General features: G+C 35.6%; 1 protein-coding gene across 1 annotated transcript; it reads left to right on the forward strand.

Annotated features, from left to right (window-relative positions):
- Positions 1–299: 299 nt before the first annotated feature.
- On the forward strand, positions 300–16,680 carry IFNGR2 (interferon gamma receptor 2). The gene is made up of 7 exons (XM_014063562.2): positions 300–501; positions 2,404–2,530; positions 2,639–2,808; positions 3,957–4,099; positions 5,979–6,111; positions 11,364–11,518; positions 14,670–16,680. The coding sequence occupies exons 1-7, from the start codon at positions 432–434 to the stop codon at positions 14,805–14,807; spliced, it is 936 nt and encodes a 311-aa protein (XP_013919037.2). The 5' UTR covers positions 300–431; the 3' UTR covers positions 14,808–16,680.
- Positions 16,681–18,039: the final 1,359 nt, after the last annotated feature.

An 18,039-nucleotide genomic window follows, 5' to 3' on the forward strand; every position in this document is an offset into this window, starting at 1 on the left:
ATGTTGGATTCCACTTCCCATCAGTCTGAGCACGCCAAGTCAGGAATCATGGAATGGTAGTCCAAGTGGGTTTGCAAGACCCAGAGGCACCTCACATTTCGTCCCTGGAGTTACAGCGCTGCAGGAAAAGGCAAGGCAGCTTCCACAAGTTCCACATGAGCACTCGACCTTCTCCCGATGCTTCACTCCCGGGCTGTGAACTTCTGACCCTGCGGAATAGGAAGCAAAAGCCTGAGTTTTTGCGCCGCCTCCGCAGTTCCGCCTCCACCCTAGTTCGGGAAGCTGACGGGTATCGCCGACAGGCTCCTACGGGAGCTGGAGCTGGAGCTGTCGCGGCTTGACGATATTGGGGTGCAAAGAATGGCGCACGAGCCGGGAGAATCGCTGCTTACCCCTTCAGGAGGCGCGTGAGCAGAGGAAGCGCAGACGGCATGTTATCCCTCGGCGAATGGCTACTGTTCCTCTTCCTGTGGAGGCCGCTGCTTTCCGCAGTTGGCGAAGGTAGTTGTCAGGGGCTGGGAGGTACTTTCCAAGGCGTGTAAAAATAGCGTTGGCGGGTGGCTGGAGCGGTCCTGGGAGACGGAATCTGGAGGTTCTTGTGCCTTTTAATTAGATAGATAGTGTGTGTGGTTTTTTTAATCCCCCAAAAGGAATGGGCTGGATTTTTCAGCATCTCAATAAGGTTGCTATCTCTTTCCAACAGTCTCTTATGAGTTCATGTCTAATCTTAGGCGATAAGACAAACAGACAAACAAATAAATGATAGATTATAAAATCAAAGGTCGGTGCAGAGACTTTACAACTGTAGGGTAGAGGAAGGCTTGTCTTAAAGGCAACTGTCGGCTGCTTGGATTGAAAAATGGCGAATTTATGGGGAGAAGAGGATACTTTTGATAAGGTTTGAGAAGTTTGGGCTGCTTCTTTGAAAAAGTGATACTGCTCAATAAAGTTCTGAATCTACCTATTTTTTAAATTGGGTAGTGATCTAGAGCTGCATCATAAGCCTACTTAGTCATGAATATTGTTATTTAAGCACATTTATGGGACAATGGGATGAGAACTAAATTGACCTGTAGGATTGCTATGAATGCTAGCAGTACAGATATTTGCCCCTTTAAGTGGTTACATAGACACTTTCAAAATAAATGAGTGATTTCAGTAATACTACAAAAGCTGATGAATGGATTACAGTGAGTAGGTAGATAAAAAATGAGGTGTCGGATATAGAGCTGATTGTAACATGTACCATACGTCTATGAATTATAATTACTTGTCTTGATGCATCATGTTTTAGGGAATGTAGTTGTCAAAATAATCTGCATCGATATTTTGGGAAGAGCTTCCCTCCCTCAGTCTATGCTGTTAGGCTAAATTTCCCAAAATGAAAAACAAACTAAATAAATAAATAAAATCTACTCAAAAAGCAATTAAAAATCATGCAAGCAGTAAAAATCACCACGAGCATTAACTAACATGCACAACCTATGTAAATAAAGATGTTTAATATTTTTCAATCTGTGTACCTCAGAACCCTAAAGTTTCATGAGCATTTTGTGAAGGTCTGTGTTAAGAAAGGAGAAGCTTAACTTGAATGCTGCCAATTTATGGTTACTGGAACTTTACCTATTTTTCACTGCTTCCAAATACTTTTTTTCAACCTTGAGTTTTAAAATACTATATTAGTTCTCACAGCAAGATATTTCTAGTATTACTTTGTAATATTTTACAAAGTATTTGTACACTGTTAACTTCCCATGGCAACAGGTATTTATTTCTAACCATGCCATTCTGACAGTTGGATAATTTCCTTGGACTTGGATACCATCCTTCTTTTGGATCTATTTTTCTATCTATACCTCCCAATGCCCTCTCTCTTTTCAGTCTCTCTATCTCTAGAATTCAAGTTGGAAAAGGTATCTGAAGCTACCATTGTGACAGATCTAACGCTAATTGGGATTAAATTAAATGCACTGATTTTAACCTTGGCACCCATGGTAGCTTTCTCCTGTCCCTCCCCCATGCATGCACCAGTGGGACTTGAGTTGCCACTTCATAAGAGATTGAGGGAGTAGTGGATACTTTAACCTTGAAGTAAGGAGAGTCTCCACCTTGCTTGTGTTTTGCAAAATAGTAGAAATTACCCTGATAGGCTTTAAATAGGTTCACATTTGTAATTATTGGGAATATTAAGTTTTATGTAAATTGCTTTGAATCACCAGAAATAGGTTGGTATAAAAATATGGCACACTGATAATAAGATTAATTATTCTCTCCAGCATTCAGTATTATAACTGCATCAGTAATGGCCAACTCACCTCACCATTGAAGTGTTTTGGAGTATGGTGAATTGTGGATATTATATTTTTATTCCTTTTAGCATCTCTTGTTTCTTTGCTTTTTTAGGATTTTCTCTCTCCCTACCAGCACCCCAGAATTTGACAATTAAATCATATAATTTTCAGAATGTATTGAGCTGGTCTCCAGTTAAGGGAATCAATGGCCCAGTGTTTTACAGGGTTCAGCGTTGCTTGTAAGTAAACAGTTGTCAAATATCAAATATAAATTACTATTCTTTATCATATGCTGTCATTCAGATTACACCACTAAGGAATTCTACTGTCTTTGTATTATATTGCAGACCTTCTGACCGAACATGGGAAAAAGTGAACTGCAGAGATATCACAAAACCTGAATGTGATTTTGAGTCTATCAAGAATTCTCTTAGAATTATTTTGCGGGTTAGAGCTGAAGAAGGCAACTTAAAATCTGAATGGAGTGAAACAGATTCCTTTGTTGCTCAAAAAGATAGTATGTTTTATTTATACCTTGTTATTTATTGATGAATTAAGCCTCTGATTAAATGTTTCTCTTAGTCATTTCATATGTGAAAGCAAAAACTGTGGGCAATAGAACAAAGATTGGGCCTATACAATAATACCAAATCTTGATTTTATCTCAGAGACTGAATAATTTATCAGGGCATCACTAAGATCCAGAGGCATTTTATGAAATTGACTCTTTCATAAAAACTTGTCAATAAGCTTTTTTAAAAAAGGAATGAGGCTTATTTATCATAACAATATACAGCTATTCATAAAAGTATGCTAGAAGCAGAATTGTACATTTCATTTCATAGAGACATATTGCTCACAATTATCTATATTCTACATCTCTTACCCATGCTGCTTCAGACAGGTTCACTGACGTACCTTTTTCAGCCCCCCAAAAATATTCATGTGTTTCATTGGTACATTATCCCTTGTGCAAGAAAATTTTAGACGATGTCATATAACCATTGCATGGTGGAATGATAAGATTTTCATCATTTGTCAGAAGAACGTATGATGGAGTGTTATATGAATAATTAGCTTATCTTAAATATTCTATACAATTAAAGACATATGGATTTTTCCCATTATTGCTGTTGCTTCTCTTGTCATCATACCTTCTATAATATTATTTAGGTTTTGATTGATTCATTTGTGAGATTTATATCCCCCTTTTCCTTCAGAAACTCGGGGTGTCCTATGTACTTTTCACTTCCACAACAGTAATCTTATGGGATGATTTATTCTGAGTCATCCAGTGAGCTTTTATGGTGAAAAAGGAACTTAAAATCTAGAACCAGTACTATTAGAAAATACCAAATTCTTTATACAAGATATGATCCAGTGTTGGATAGATGTTAATGTAGACTACAGCAGAAAATGCTAAACTCAATTCACAGGGGTCTCCCATTTATGTTGCCTTCAGGTTCTAGATGAATGGTGGGGTTTATTCTATGTATTAAATGACAGTGGCAGAAAATGTTGAAAGTAAGCATTTCTTTTTGAATGCAAATACTCTCAAATACAAGTTTCTTATATATATTTGATTAAAATAATGGTGACATGATGTTTGATTAAAATAATGGTGACATGATGTTTGATTAAAATAATGGTGCTTATTTATTTTAGCCATTATAGGACCGCCGAGAAAAATAAATGTAACCTCAGAAGCTAACACAATTCTTATAAGTTTCTTGCCTCCCTTTGAGAAAAGAAGTAATTTCTCTTCATTTGACTATACAATCTATTGGGAGAATTCAGAAAATAAAGCAGTAAGTACTTGTCTTTCCTTGATAAACTGATAAGAGTTGTTAGGAAATATTTTAATAAATCTGTTAATCTCTTATTTATGTTTATATCATTACCCATACTGTTGCAGGTCAAAGCAATTTATAATAACATTCTTAATAATTCATTTAGTAATAAAAACAAATACATTACATTAGGCGTCCCCAACCCCCAGGCTACAGACTACTAGGAACCAGGCCTCACAGCTGGAGATGAGTGAATTATGAATTAATTTTATCAGTTTAAATATGTGTGTGTGTGTGTGCCAATATTGTGCTGGACACTTGCACTGCCTACAGTTACTCTTTGAGGGAGAAGAGTAGTCTAGAAATACGAAAAATAAATAGGTGATAGATGGATGGATGGATGGATGGATGGATGGATGGATGGATGGATGGATAACACATTTGTTATTTTTCAATGTTTAACTGGTTGACTTTAATAGTTTTAAATTGATTTTATATATCTTTTAATTTTTTATTAATGCCTACTACTGGTAGAAATGGTTGAAATATGGTTGTCTATATAAATGCTTTAGATAAATTTAATAAATAAAAGTGATGATAAGAATTAGGAGGCAGAGGCTGGGAGGTTTTACTTATTTATTCAGTTTCTGTGGCTGCTTACCTATATATGACTGATCACTCGATTTTTCATATTATTGGTCTCACATCCTTTGTAATTACAAACAACCTAGACATTACTAAAGCTTTTCCAACTATCTACAGAGTTTCTTCTTATCTAGATGGGATAATCCCAGTAGGTTGTATAACAAGATTTTTTTAAACTTGAAATTAGAGATCTGCTTTCATTCCTTGACAGAGGCTCACAAACATCCATGTCCAGAGGAAAATCTACCTCAAATTGAATACATCCATGTTGCTTTTAAAATATAAAAAGTTTGTCCCTGACACCGTTTTAGAACTTTTTTTCTTACTTCTCTGGACTATTAACCAAATCCAACCCTTCTTACTTTTCTGAGGTTGGATGTGATTGACAAGATGCTACTACCTGCTGTGACATTTTATAGAAAGCCATAACCAATGTGGCATGGAAAGTTGAGAAAATAGAAGATATATTACAAAGGGCATAGATGGGATAGGCAGCCCTTTGAGCACTTTTGATTTTGGGAATAACAAACATATTATAAATCCTTAGGCTATTTATGATCAACTATTTACTAAGCAATGATCACTGCTTAGTATATAGTTGATCATAAATAGCCTAAGGATTTATAATATGTTTGTTATCCCCAAAATAAAAACATATCTTCTATTTTCTCTACCTTCCTTTATCCTAATTGCTTAGAATTTAAAAGTAGTTATTTCAGATATTCTGGAATATAGGTTTTTGGCAGTCACAATAAATTTTGGAGAGAGTTCTACAAAAATAATTGATTTGGGGGTGGGTAATCTTTTCAATCTGGGAGGTCCATAACATCTTTTTGTTTTGCCTGAGGGCTTCAGGAGGCATTGTACCTTTATTAGGAATATTAAAGCAAAATATTTCAGATCTATCTTTTAATTGGCAAAGGAGTATCTTAAATCTTGCAAACAGTGCTCCTTAAATTCACCCCTCCCCCATTCCAATTAAAAATATTGGATATAATTCCTCTACACATAATAAAAATGTTGACTTTATCTACTGAGAGCTACCTGAAGGCCAAGAGTAGGATTCTGGGGAAATCCATGAGGGCTGGGGATTGTCTATCCCTAGATTCAACTCACAGTATTGCAGATAAATACCTACAATAAACCTACCATGAACTAAAACAGCTGTACTTCTGAAATTAATATGAAAGGGCTATAATTTGAATAACAGGAAATATATAATAATGTTTTAATTGTTATTATTATTATACAGCAAACCATGAATACTGTACACAAATTTAAGGATCTAAAAGAACGAACTACATATTGCTTTAGGATACAAGCAAGACTGCATGGACTCGAAGGAGAAAAAAGTGGTATTCATTGTGCAAAGACTACAATCACAGGTATGTATTACTATTTAATTAATGTATAATTATGTAGATGCAGAATTAAAGGAATAGATTGCACCCACTGGTTATTTTTTGTTTAAATCATCTCTCCTGCCATGGAAACATGACTGATACCAAATTCTCCTCAGCAACCAGGTCTTGGAAATACAAACCAGTCTAATATGATAATAAGTAAGAGATTTATTATAATTGGCCTGCCATTCAAAAACAGTGGCCAGGATCACTATTGGTAGGAGTAACATAACCTGGCCTTAAGACAAGATCAGAAGAGGAAGTGAGGATTAGCCTCAAATATCCAGTCTTCTTTATTGAGTACATGTGTCCCATATCTCATCGCAACTTCTCTGCCTCCTTGTTGAGGTTTCCTTGCATCTCAGCCTTTAAATAATATCAGAGATCCTTCTCTGTATCAGCCCTACTCCTAGGGAATAGCATGTGTGTGTGTGTGTGTGTGTGTGTGTGTGTGTGTATGTATATATGTATATATGTATATATGATGTATATATGTATATATGTATATATGTATATATGTATATATGTATATATGTATATATGTATATATGTATATATGTATATATGTATATATGTATATATATATTTAAAGTCACAACCCCTGGTATCCTTTAGTTCTCCTCCTTATCAGCTTGTGACACTAAATATATACCTTCTTCCCTGGCTTCAGCTGATAAGGAGGAGAACTTGTGGCTGAATGGCTAAGACGTTTGCCTAAGATGTAATATAGCACAGGTTCAAATCCCAGAAAGCGTATGGGTTTTCTCCCGCGTAGAATTGGAGATGTCTTGGCGATGTTTCGACGAAGTCACATTCGTCATCTTCAGGCTGCTGCTGAAGGAGTAGTACTACTCCTGGAAACACCAAACCTGAAGTAGTCAGCAGCAGCCTGAAGATGACGAATGTGACTTCGTCGAAACATCGCCAAGACATCTCCAATTCTACGCGGGAGAAAACCCATACGCTATATATATATGTTTTTATTTTACACACATAAACACATCAACAAGAACAAACACATGACTTAAGACAACATAGGAACAAGAAGTTCCATCATATATCATACAGCAGTTCTGTATTCTTTGCAGTTAGTGTTTTCCCTTTCCATAGTTAGCTATTTATAACCAAATATTGTTTATCTCTAATGTGCTATTTATACATACAATTCCAGGTAAACATTCACATGGTTATTCTTTTTCTTTGCCAATCTTATACTATTGTTATTCCATTTAAGAGATTATAAAGTACAGTTTGGGTTGTATTGTTTACCAACCCAAGCATCTATTTTGACACCACCTTATTTTTTCTTTCTCTTCTTTTCTCTCTCCCTTCCTTCTCTACTTCCTTCCTACCTCTTCTCCTTCCCCTTCTTCCTTCCCTTACCTCTCTCCTACTCTTACCCTCTCTCTTCCCCCTCCTACTCTCTCTCCTTCTCTTTTTTCCCTTCCTCCCTCCTCTCTTTCTCTTACTCTCCCTTCTACCCACCTTTCCTTATCTTTCTTCTTCCCTTACCTCTCCTCCACTCTTCCTCTTCCTTCCCTACTATCTCTCCTTCTCTTTCTCTCCCTTCCATCCTCCTCTCCTTTCCCTTTTTTCTTCCCTCTTTTCACTACTTCCTTCCTCCTCTCCTTCCTTCTTCCCTCCCTTTCTTTTTCTATTGTTATAGTGTCTCTTTCAAATCTCAATTTATATTTTCTTGGGGATGGTATTTCCACAATCCCATATAATTTCATATCCTTCCTTCCTTCCTTCCTTCCTTCCTTCCTTCCTTCCTTCCTTCCTTCCTTCCTTTCTTTCTTTCTTTTTTCTCTTTCATTCTATAGTCTATATGCCAGCATTCAGTCCATTCAAATTTATCGAGATAGTTGTTGTTTCTTGATCATCTTTAACTAGGGTTGGTTGTTTTTTTTTTTTTTTTTTTGCTTCTGGTTTGTATCTGACTTTTCCCTCTCGTCCGTTCCTTCTCTGCTCTCTCTCTTTCATGCCTCTGTTCTTCTCTCCTGTTTCTTTCGTTATGTTCTGATGTTTCTTTCTCTTGACCTCCACTTTCCAGTTCCTCCTTGCTTCCTTTTTCTATTTCTCTCTTGCGGAATTCTTCATAGAGTTTCTGTGCATCCTCTGTATTTTCTATCTTCTATCTTTTTTCCTTGCCAAGATACTAGAACCCCTTCTGGTACCAACCATCTGTACCTTATTCTGTTTTTATTTAACTGGTTTGTTAAGAATTGGTACTGCCTACGTTGTTCCCGAATTCTTTGTGGAATCTGTTTGAGCGTGATCAACTCTTTTCCCTGTAGAGTAATTGTCTCTTCTCTAGTTTTTTTGTACACTTCATCTCTCGTTTTTTTTAGCAAATCTTACATGCACTTCCCTCGGGAGTCCATGTCTTCTGGCATAATTAGTATGCACCCTATAAGCCTCATCAATGTCTCCTCTCACTTTAAGAGATTCAGTGAGAATTTTAGTTACTTTTTCTTTCACGTCCTCCCCCTTCTCTTCCGGTATGTTTTGGAATCTTAGGTAGAATGCAGCTCTTTCATTTTCCAGTCGAATTAATGATAGTTCTAAATCTTTATTAATTTGCTTATATTCCAATTTCATTTTTTCCATCTTCTGGTCTGAATGTTCTATTTTTTCTTCCATACACTGGATTTTCTGTTCATTGATTGTTAAGGCATTCTGTATCTTTTCAATTTTATCATCTACCATCTTAATAGTTCCTTTCAATTCTCCCATTTCATTTTTCATTTCTTCATGATTCCTCCTTGTTTCCTCATGGTTAGTATTTGTCACTTCTTGGCTTTTTGCCAGTGTCTCTTGTATCATCTGGAGGATTGATTGCATACTCTGCATTGTTGGAGCTGGTCCCACTGTTTCTGCTATCTTATCACCTTTCTCCAACCCCAACACGCTCTCAATTGATCTTTGATTTGATTTGAGGAAGGGGGGGGGTGTTGCAGAGATCACATTGGGTGTAGTTTTTTCATTAATTTTGCTGAAGTTGCCATTTTTTATCCCCCCGTTTATCCTTGCCCACAATTGCATATAAGGTTTACTTTTACTTCTACCTTGTCAGTAATATCTATGATATAAATAATTGTATATTTCAATATTCAGCAATAATTAACTGTCCTTAATATCACATTTCAATCCCTGAACATTCCTATGTAGTATTCTATCCTATTTGATTATTTGGTTTTTGGTCTATATCAGAATTATAAATTACACTATTATCTTATATCAATAAATGTCTCTCAATTTTATCAATTATGCAAGCATTCAATCCTAGTAATTAGTCTCTCTGTGTATATCATCAAAGATTTCAAAGATTTTCTTACATCCGGTTTCAGGGTTCAGATTTACAATCCACTAGGTGTCACCCTTTCCTCAGTCTCACTGTTAATTATCTATGCAGCAAAATTCTCTTTCCAATACAGTTCACTATCGGTTGTCTCTGGCACTGTTCCAAACTCCGAGGCAAATAAGTGTCAAATACTTATAAATTCAACAAGCAGCAGAAGGGAAAGTGAGCAGGAAAAGAAAAGGGGCAGTGTACCAACCCGGCTGTTAAACAGTCTCTTCTTTGAGCTTTCCAAATCTTTTCGGCAAATATTATCTTCCACTCCACTCCTGTTTGTCCATGTCGGAATTTCATTCTCACTGTGGCTGATTCCTTTAAACTCTTCCAGCTGTCCCTTTCTTCCCAGCGTCTCGGCGTCTCTGCTCTAGTTCTTTTAGGCAAAATTAAGCTGCAAAAATAGCTTCTCTTCCGGCTCTTTCTTCTTTCCAGCTCACCCTCTCTGCCAGATTCGTGTTGCCTTCCTCTTTGGGTTGTCAGCAATAGTAACAAGTATTCCGATTTCACTGCCTCGCTGTCTGTTCGCTCCCTTCTTATGCGGTGGCCATCGTTTCAGTCCTAACCAAAAGGCAGGATATCTCCTCGTCCACTTAGGGGGTTTCTCCTATCCACAGGGGGATTTGCCTTATCACCCCAGCGTCTACAGAGTATCCCCTTTAATCTGTTGACCCCTTCAGGATCAACAGTGCTCAAAAAAGAGCCCAAACGAAGGAGTTAGAGTTAGAGGTTAGGAGAGCTTCCTTCCCTCTGCTCTAAGCACGGTGACATCACCACAGGAAGTCCCGGGAATAGCATCTCTATAGAGGTAAGGATAGTCCTTATTTTTGCTGTTCCATAAAGTGATCAAGACCTGGTTCTTCTGCAGTATGGGTGAATATTGTGTTGCTCCTGAAGAGGAAATACCTGATTTTTCTTGTATCAATAAGAGTATGGCTGTATATTGGCTATGATTATAATTTTACTGTTATAGCATTTGTGGTTCGATTATCCAGATTTAAATTGTGCTTGAAAGTAGTACTGTAATAAAAGAGTGCAAGCCACTCGTCTTTTTTTTTTTACAGAAACATATAAACCTTAATACAAATTAACTGAAGATGCTACTTGAGATTATAGCAGTAATGAACAATTCATTATAACTTTCTAAATGAAATACACTTTAATTTGAGTGGAAAACTGATCTTGGTATCTCAGATGGTCCATATAGTACTCTTATCTTGCCCTTTAATCTTTTTCCTTATTCTCTTCATTTTCTTGGGGTTTAAATTTTTGTTCTTGAATTCTGTAGAAATCAAGTTCAAATTTTTGCCATGAAATATTAGATTAAGATGAAAAGTAACGATTTCTTAAAACATAATGTACTGCATTTTGACAGTATTCCGCTATAATGTTCATGTTTGCAGATTATTTCACTGGGATTGCTCCTAAATCTAACTAAAAAAAGGAAAAGTAATGTGACATGTTTCACTGTATGAGAAGGAATTACTTCTATTTCTCAAATCTATCTGTCTCTGTGTCTCTGTCTCTCCCTCCCTCCGTTAGCACTAATATAGTACATAATTATCTAACCTCCAACCAATTTCTAACAACAATACCTATAACTCAACACTGTTCAAGAACCCACATTCGATTTGTACTAATACTTTTTCTGCCCCGTCCTGTATATTTTTCTCCAGCTATATTGACACTTCACTTCCTGCACAGAAACTTCTTCATTAGTAGACAGATAGTATAGTACCATTTTTCTGAACTTTCATTGCAGTGTATTACTATATTGTAATCCAACAAACTGATAACTTGTTTCATTTGTTTCTGCCATTTTCTAGCAAATGTATCTTTCAATGTGTTAATAATTTATCAATGTCCCTTTGTCTTTCAGACGGAACAAGAATCCTCCACTGCATATTGATATTTATATTTGTGTTTTTAATACTAGCTTTGGTATTTTTGCTTTTAATGATTATTCGGAAATATCAGAATATAATTAAGACCTTTTGGCAACCTCCTCTAACAATACCAACACACTATACAGAGGTATGTATTTCTGCTGACTTGCAATAATATCAGATTGTAGTAAACTGTTCCTGGAATTCACTTACATTTCCATCCTTTATTCCGTAGTAAACTCATACAGCTGGACTTGAGACATGTTAATGTATGATGGTGGGTCTTCTGAGTTAACATTGCAGCTTCTTTTAGCCTGAACCATGCAGTCTTTGCACCTTGACCCCTACACATTATATTTGCTGTGATTGTGATCTAAAGGTAATGGTGCAGGTTGAAAACAAAGGAAGTACATACACCATTAACATTATCATTAAACTTTGTTTTTCAATCATGCATTAAACAGAAATTGTGATTGGTTATAAATATGGCAGTGAAGCCAGATCATTTAGGGAGAATCTACATTCCAAAGGCAGGGGCTACTTTATCAAAATTGCTGAGCTTAACTTTGTTTCATGTAAATGTTGTATCAGGTTTTGTCCACTTGAAACAAACAATTTAATGAGGATGCTGGGACTTCTGCATATAACTGTCAATTCTAGACTTTCTTTGACTCGTTCTTGATTTTTTTGAAAACATTGTTAGATGGAATTGCTTAATATTGAGTCAGTATTTCTCAGTAAATGGGAACTAATCAAATATAAAATGTATACTAATTGCAATCTGGATTTACTTCTGAAATTTTTTTCCTGGTATATTATTTATTTCTTTTGCAAGACCTTCTATGCCTCAAGTGTCATTATAGTGCTTACATAGTAAATTACTGTAGAGTGTATTTAGTTAAAGTTTATTTTATTTTATTTATGCAGCTCAGTCCTATATTTCATTTGTAGACAAATGTAAGATAACTGAGAATCTAAAAATTAGATTCCAGCAGTGTATAAGGACAGTGTATAAGTATAAGGACTATGAATTAGCATACCAAGAACATTTTTTTAAAAAATAGAACATTATATAATCTATGAATTGTAAGTAAATATTAATATAAAAATAGTACAAACTATATTGAAGTAGAACAGATGTATGAGTTAATAAAAGTGAATGTATTTATTTAAATATTATTTTTAAAACATGCAAAGCAATTCCAAAACAAATATTTAGGTTGCATAGATAAGGTTTGCAAACAAACAAACAAAAAGGCCTGTTAGGATCTTAGATCCAGCACTCAGAATGAGTAGAACTGATCTTTTTATGCATTAGGATTAAGGGCAAAGTGTTAAGTATAACAGAAGCTTGAGATCTCCATGCACCCCTTAAAAACATAACATTAAGGCCTAGTTACTTGGGGGATTGCCTGCTCTCATAATGTTTGTCCAGCTGATTGGATCTTGCATGGAATTCCGCTGCACTCTCGGTTCCTTCAATTACACAATGCCTTCTCCCAGAATCCTGGAAATGTGCCCTCTCTGTAAGCTTTCCAACAAGATCCCTCACCACCTCAAGAACTAGATGGCTCCCACTCAGCTGTTGTTTAGAAAAGCCAGGAAGGGTAATGTTCTTCACCCAAGCATTTTGCAAGAGAGTGTGAAATCCCTCACCATTCTGCTTGCCATTCTTTTTTCTTTTGATTTTTGTGGCAGCAGAATTGTTAAGAATCAAACAACATACAAATTTAATGATTATTAAAAAAAACTCCATCACAAATCTTTTACAAGGCATAATATTCTCATTTCTCTTTTATATCCTTGTCTAGACTACCAAATGTGAAAAGAGAGTCCTTGACTGCATCTTACTTTTGAAATGTTCTTCTTTCATTTGCGCTTTGATCTGTTAAACAAGAGAACTTCCTTTTTCAACAGCAGAGGGAGCTATATTATTAAATGAACTCCTTGACTCACAACCACAGTTGAGCCCAAAATTTCCATTGCCAAGCAAAACAGTTTGCTCCATTTTACAACCTTTCTTGTCCCATTTGTTAAGTGAATCACTGCAGCTGTTAATAACACGATTGTTAAATGAATCCGGCTTCCCCAATGACTTTGTTAGAAGGTTAATTGGGAGGCCAGTTTGTCAGGTCACAAAAGCTAATCAGACGATTCCAGGACATTGCAACTATTATAAGGTTGCCAAGTGTCCAGATTTTGGTCATGTGACCATGGGAATGCTGCAATGGTCATAAGTGTAAAAAATGGACATGAATCATTTTTAGTGCCATTTTTAGCACCACTAAACAAATGATTGTAAGTCAAGGACTACCTATATTTGACTTTTCTCCCCCTTCCATTCAGTTGTGTCCATTCTCAGAGACTGACTGCCTAGACACTTCCTGCAGTTTTCTCAGTGAGGTTTTTTTTAGAAGTGATTTGTAATCTCCATCTTCCTTGGGTTAAAAATGACTGGCCCATGGTCAGCCAGCTGGTTTTGTGCCTAAACTGGGATTAGAACTCAGTCTCTACATCAAATTGGCGCCTCTGCCAATTAAAAAAATGAACTTTTTTTTTAAATGATAGAGAGAGCTACAGTATTAAAGGAAGTCTTTGATTCTTCCAATGGGAAAAAAAACCTTGCACAGCTATTTTAATTTGGGGATTTTATTCTTGTCAAAATATTTCAAATCATAAGACTAGAAAAGAAATAAAACTGAGTCTGATCCATTTCCTGAATGTCATCCTTGACATGACATACAAAACCACTTAGTATAGAACTCTTGTACCTAGAGATGTTTCAGATCCCTGTCATAAATCAATGTTTAATATGCTTAAAGCCTTCTGGTATATTCCATCATTATTAAAATTAGAGATTAATAACAATCTGAATCACCAGGAGCATAAAACATTTTTCTTCACTCCATAGTAGTGCCTGATTATGTGCCCTCATCTTTCTTTTCTTCTTGCAAATAGACCCCATTTCTGTGAGCAAAAATATTAGTTTAAAATTTGGCACATCTGAGAAATGATAACATTTGTTTAAAAATCCAATTTTTTGCAATTGAACATTCTAAATATAAAATTGGTTACATAATCAAGACCCCATTTCAGATAAATCTGTATCAACATTTATATGAAATGAATGAATGAATTCATTCATTTCATATAAATGAATAAATGAATTATGAATTAATAGAATTTTCCTCAAATAAAATGTTATGAATTGTTTTTCTGTTTACTATTTTGCATTTCAATATTATAGCAAATATGAATATATTTTTATTGGTTTCTAACTGTGCTAATGTTTTTTTCAGGACCTTAATGACCCCGAAATGATTACAATTGAAGAATTTCACAACTCTGCAGCAGAAGACCCTTGTGACATTATTTCAGTTACCTCCAAAGCAGAAGATGATACGATTCTGACAAGTTTTGCCAGTGAACATAGTTGATACATAATATGATGAAAAATATTTTAACATCATTTACACTTTATCCATTACCATCAAATTATTTTATCTGTTTGTTCAAGATCACCCAATTTCTAAGGAAGTTCCACTCATCCATCTGCATAGCACTGTGAATTAAAAAACTGATTTTCATAGCATGGGGTTTTTCATTTGGAAGAAAGTCCTAATATTTTAATAGGTTTTGTCATGTTTAGAATTTTAGTGTGAATGTTAGAACACAAATCCTATTGCCTCATACATATATATTTTTCTAATGATTAGTTTTGTCCGCTCCAGAACAATGATAGTTTACACCATTACCTCATTAAATTATATTGCAATAGACTAAGGTAAGTTGATTTGACATGAAATTAGGTAGTGAAATCATTTGAAATTTCAATGCTGTTAAATATATCAGAGATACATAATACTTTTGACCTGGTTTTAATTTACAAGCTTGATGTTTACATTATTAAACTTCTTAATTTGGAGCAATCTTAAGAATGTAAAATTGAATACCGTCAACTGCAGCTGGTGAATGGAATAATGTGTTTCGAATAAGTTTGTGCTCTTCTTGAACAGGATGGAATCAGAAGAACTTCCTTGCATGATGGACTTAAGGTCCTACTAGTTACGTCTGGTGGATCAGCTGCAGCCTGTTTATTAATTGGGATCTTGCTTCCAACATTCATGGGACAGCAACAACTTAAATTATTGTAATTTTCTGTGACTTGGGCTGTGTGACTATTTTACTTCCTGTTAACTTTAACAGACCAGACTATGATCCAGTTGTATTTTTTGTTTTAAAAAAATTCAATTGGACTGGCTACTAGCAGCATTTAAAGATTTTCAGGGGTGTGTTATTCCATGCTCTTCCTGCTGTGAAGTTTATTTAAACAGTAGAATCCTAGACAATTGCATAAGCAATTAGAGTACTCAGAATTGCAGCAGGGTAAGTTCCTACATTTCTCTTTTCTAGAATCACTACAATTGTACCTTCCTTGGATTTCCTTCCTTTATCACAGCAAGATTTGAAGTGCTCAACCTTGTACGGCACTCATTTAATTACCAATTTAAATAATTTCATAGTTTTCATGATACTTGCATATGATTTCAGAGGAGATGTTGAGTTCTTAGACATTTTATACTGTTTTTGCACTGAATTTATGATGTATATATATTTGTATTGTATATAAAATCGTTTTCTATCAGAAAAGCAACTTACTTTTTATAAACCCTAGGAAATAGTGGGAAAAAGGAACTGATTACAGCTAGTTCTTAACTTATGACCATAATTGAGCCCAAATTTTTTGTTGCTAAGTGAAACATTTATTAAGCAATTTTTTCCGTATTTTATAACTTTGTATGCCAAAGTTAAGTGCATCACTGCAGTTGTTAGTAACACGGTTAAGTGAATATGGCTTCCCCATTGACTTTGTCAGAAGGTCACAAAGTAATCACCTGACCCTGGCACACCACAGCCACCCTGGTACATTGACAACTATACAAGTCAGTTAAGCATCCGATTTTTAATCACGTGACTATATGGATACTGCACTGGTTGTGTGAAAAATGGTCATAAGTCACTTTTTTCAGTTCCATTGTAACTTTGAATGGTCATTAAGGAAACTGTTGTAAGTCAAGGATTACCTGAATATGTTATTTGATTGTAGTGAGAATTCAATTTTAATTAGGCATCCAGCCTAAGATTAATGGTACTTTATGCTGTTTAAAGATTAAAATTATTGATAACATTAGAAAGAATTGTCCTTATTTTCCTCCTGGTAATGTATGTATATAAAATGTATGTCTGTATTGGAACAACCATAAAATCAAATGCAGAACTTTTATTAAAACCATGGCTGATTAATGGGTATTACAGGTTTCTCACTTTATCTTTTAAGCTCTAAGACTGAATGTTCCAAATTTATCTGGTGTCCAGTCTCCTAAAACTAGGGAGCTCTATATTAAGCCAAAACTGAACTCTTAAAATACTTGTGTTAAGCATCACATAAAATGTAGTACTAATGTTGAGCTCAGCCAATGATTGGCAATTACCTTTTATCTCATTGGTGGAAAATGGTAATATGCAAGAGAGCAGTTAAGTTAAAAAAAATTGTGCCAAAATATGAGTAAATAAAAGTTTCTTTTTGAATGTAACAGACTTATGGCTGGAATTAAGAGTGGTATGCTGTACAATTCTTGAAAATATTTATATTAAGCACTTAAACATATACTACTTCATAGTGCTTTACAGCCCACTCTATGTGGTTTACAGCAGGGGTGTCAAACTCGCGGTTCAGATGAGTCACGCACTGGTCATGTCCACCTCCGGTTTAGTGAAGGAGTAAAAAGTTGTCAAGCGTCACATGACGTGTTGTCGTGAGTTTGACACCCCTGGTTTACAGAGTCAGCATATTGCCCCCAGCAATCTGGATCTTCATTTTACCCACCTTGGAAGAAAGAAAGGCTGAGTCAACCCTGAGCCAGTGAAAATCAAGCTGCTGGCAGTCAGTAGAATTAGCCTGCAATGCTGCATTCTAATCACTGCGCTACTGTGGCTCTCATTTAATGGCTTATAGGCTAGTTCTACTCATTACTTGTTCAATACATGCTAGAAGGAATTTTTTTATCAAAACCTGGGCAATATCTCAGATGTCTTTGTATCCTAGTATTTGCGATGCCATGATGTGCCCACCAAACGTAACATTTTAAAAAATCCCAGACAGTTTTTCATAAAACCTTTAGCTCTTCGTGATATGTATTGCTACAACTGTGCAGGTGTTTGAAATATGTGATTTACAAAGTATTAGTTCAAAAGCACCCTTCTATTAAGTCCCAATGCAACGAATCTGCTTTATTCTGGATTATCTGTGCACAGACAACACTACTAGCAGCGATTTGACTATGCATGTGGACAAAGCCAGTGATAGCTTTTAAGCAATTGCACAAGCCATGCAAAGGATGTAGCTGCTTTATTGCTTCAGGATGAGGTACTTTGTGCCTTCTCATTTTGTACACCTTTTGAGTCCACTGTCATAACATTACCATCATCTCTCTTCTTCTTTCACTTGCTTTTCTGAAGTCCATAGCTAGGTTTCTTTTCCTTTCAAAATTATCAGGCAGCGTGTCTGACAAGCACCAAGGAGAAAATCCATGAGCAGCGTATTGGCGACCCTATTTCTACTGCAATTATATTGTACCTTTTATTAATACACAGATAAGATAAAGCACT

The sequence above is a fragment of the Thamnophis sirtalis genome, unplaced genomic scaffold (assembly GCF_051295495.1).
Source record: "Thamnophis sirtalis isolate CommonGarterSnake01/CBP01778 unplaced genomic scaffold, rThaSir2_p1.2 scaffold_8, whole genome shotgun sequence".
NCBI lineage: Eukaryota > Metazoa > Chordata > Lepidosauria > Squamata > Natricidae > Thamnophis > Thamnophis sirtalis.